Below are 2,298 nucleotides of genomic sequence, written 5' to 3' on the forward strand. Positions count from 1 at the left end.
TCTCTCTCTCTCTCTACCTCAGACAGCAGCCTGTCTCTGTTCTGTTCAGGTCACTGCAGCCGCTGTTAAATGTCTTTTCTCTAGTGGAGGAAGCTGTCTGCAGAGGGTCCAGCAGGGTCCTCTAGATGGTGATCCTGGAGAAGGAGACTCGCAGGTTGTGGTTCTGGCCTAGGGTGTGACCATGCAGCTCGACCAGAGCCTGGATGGCCTCCTCTACTGAGCCCATCCGGATCAGCGCCATCTTGCGGTCCTTTGGGAAGAACTTGAAGGCCTTGACAGAACCCCCACTGCTGGAGAAGAGTTTCTTGAGGTCTTCCTCCAAGACCGAGCTGGGTAGGTTGGAGAGGTGCAGCGTGGCAGAGGGTGGGAAGATGTTCTGGAAGTTCTTGGATCCGGGCTTCTTAAAGCGGTGCAGCGGGGAGTTGGCATAGTCCTTGGTGAGGCTCTGGTACTCCTTGCCCTCCTGGGGCAGCCTCACGCTCTGGTGCTTCGACGGCAAGACGCAGAGAGACTTGCCGTACAGTTTGTGCCCATTCAGGTGCCTCATGGCCAGCTCAGCCTGGCTGCCGTCAGCCATCTGCACTAGCGCGTTCTCCTTATTATTGTACAGGATCTTCACCCGGAGCACATTACCATAGGCACCAAACAGAATAAAGAGGCTTTGGGGTGTGACTTTCTCAGGGTTGAGGTTGGCAACCAGGAGGACAGCGTTTGCCACACCTGGGGAGCCTGAGGTGACGACTGGGCTCTCTGCTCCAGCTGCCGCTGCTGCCACAGCCGCTCCTGGTATGGCCAGGGGTGCCAGGGCCTTACCCACTTCTGGGATGGCAAAGCCTGCAGTTTGGGGAATCTTAAAGGTCTGAGGTGACCCGGTGCTTGCATATGGAGAAGCTGGGAGCACGACAGGTGCATCGAACTCTGTGGCCCTGTTCTGGGCTGGCACGGGTGGGCTGGCACCCGAGGGCAGGTCTGGGCGCGTGTAGTCACGGCTCCTGTCGTTGTTGTACTTGACTGTGAGGTCAGTGAACCTAGAGAAGGCAATGCGCAGTGTGCAGCAGGCGTCATAGATGTTCTGTCCATCCAAGAACAGCTTGGCACGCTGGGCACTCAGTGTGTTAGCATACTGTAACAGCACCTGGAACCGGCTGTCCTTACTGTAGATGATGATTTTCAGAACTGTGCCAAACCTGGAGAAGAGCTGGTGTAGCACTTCCAAGGTCACCCGATAGAAGTAGTTCTCCACGAGTATCCTGAGCACAGGACTGTGCGTGCCCACCACTGTCCCTGTGTCCACAGCAGCGGCAAGGGCGGCCGAGGCCAAATCTCCTGCCTGGTCTGAGTTCTCAACTGGCAGGCCTGGCTGGGCACCCATTTGGCTGGAGGCACCTGCGCAGCCTGGTTGGGCATCCACCTGAGTGTGGTCGCAGTCCTGGCTGGGAGCAACCACCAGGCTAGAAGCAAAGGCCTGGCCGGTGGCACCTGCCCTGCTGGAGGCCCAGGCCCATTTGGAGGCACTCCCCTGCCTGGGGGCAACCTCCAGGCTAGAAGCAAAGGCCTGGCCGGTGCCACCTGCCCTGCTGGAGGCCCAGGCCCATTTGGAGGCACTCCCCTGCCTGGGTTCACCCTCCTGCCTGGAGGCACCTGCCTGCCAGAGAGCACTGGCCTGGTCGTGGGATCTGCTCACCTTGAGCTCTTTGTAGCTGGAGAACTGCATGTGGACAGGCTGCCCGCGCAGCACAGGCGCCACCCAGGTGTAGTAGTTGACCATGGTGTTGGCGGCCTCCTCCGTGCTCATCTCCATGAAAGCCTGGTTCTTGCTCTTCAGAAACAGTAGATTGGACACCTTCCCGAATGGCAACGCCAGACAGAGCACTTCTCTTTCGGTGACATCGCTTGGCAGCCTGTGGATGTGGATCACTCTCGATGGGTCCTCAAAACTCCTGCTATCCCGTTTGAGCCTCTTGCTGTCATTTCCTCGGGGTGCAGAGGGTGAGTTCCTGCTCATGACAGCAGACTGGTTCTGGACAAAGGCAGAGAGAAGAGCTCCTGCCACCACAGCCCTCAACCAACTGTTGCGTGTAAGGAACAAGAGCAGAATGGCAGGAGATGCAGTGGAGGGGAGTGAATAGCCCAGCCCTCCTTGTTTGATACAGTGTTGTCCCTGCAGTTGAACACTGAGACACTCCTCTCACTATTCCAGAGCAGCAGCATTCTCTGCCTCTCTCTCTCTCTCTCTCTCTCTCTCTCTCTCTCTCTCTCTCTCTCTCTCTCTCTCTCTCTCTCTCTCTCTCTCTCTCT

General features: G+C 57.7%; 1 protein-coding gene across 1 annotated transcript; it reads right to left on the bottom strand.

Moving 5' to 3' along the window:
* Positions 1–121: 121 nt before the first annotated feature.
* On the bottom strand, positions 122–2,035 carry LOC119805039 (polypyrimidine tract-binding protein 1-like). Its single transcript, XM_038316839.1, has 2 exons — positions 1,642–2,035; positions 122–1,356 (listed from the first exon to the last, which is right to left on the bottom strand). The coding sequence occupies exons 1-2, from the start codon at positions 2,003–2,005 to the stop codon at positions 122–124; spliced, it is 1,599 nt and encodes a 532-aa protein (XP_038172767.1). The 5' UTR covers positions 2,006–2,035.
* Between the last annotated feature and the right edge of the window lie 263 nt (positions 2,036–2,298).

The sequence above is a fragment of the Arvicola amphibius genome, chromosome X, assembly GCF_903992535.2.
Source record: "Arvicola amphibius chromosome X, mArvAmp1.2, whole genome shotgun sequence".
In the NCBI taxonomy this organism is placed as follows: Eukaryota; Metazoa; Chordata; class Mammalia; order Rodentia; family Cricetidae; genus Arvicola; species Arvicola amphibius.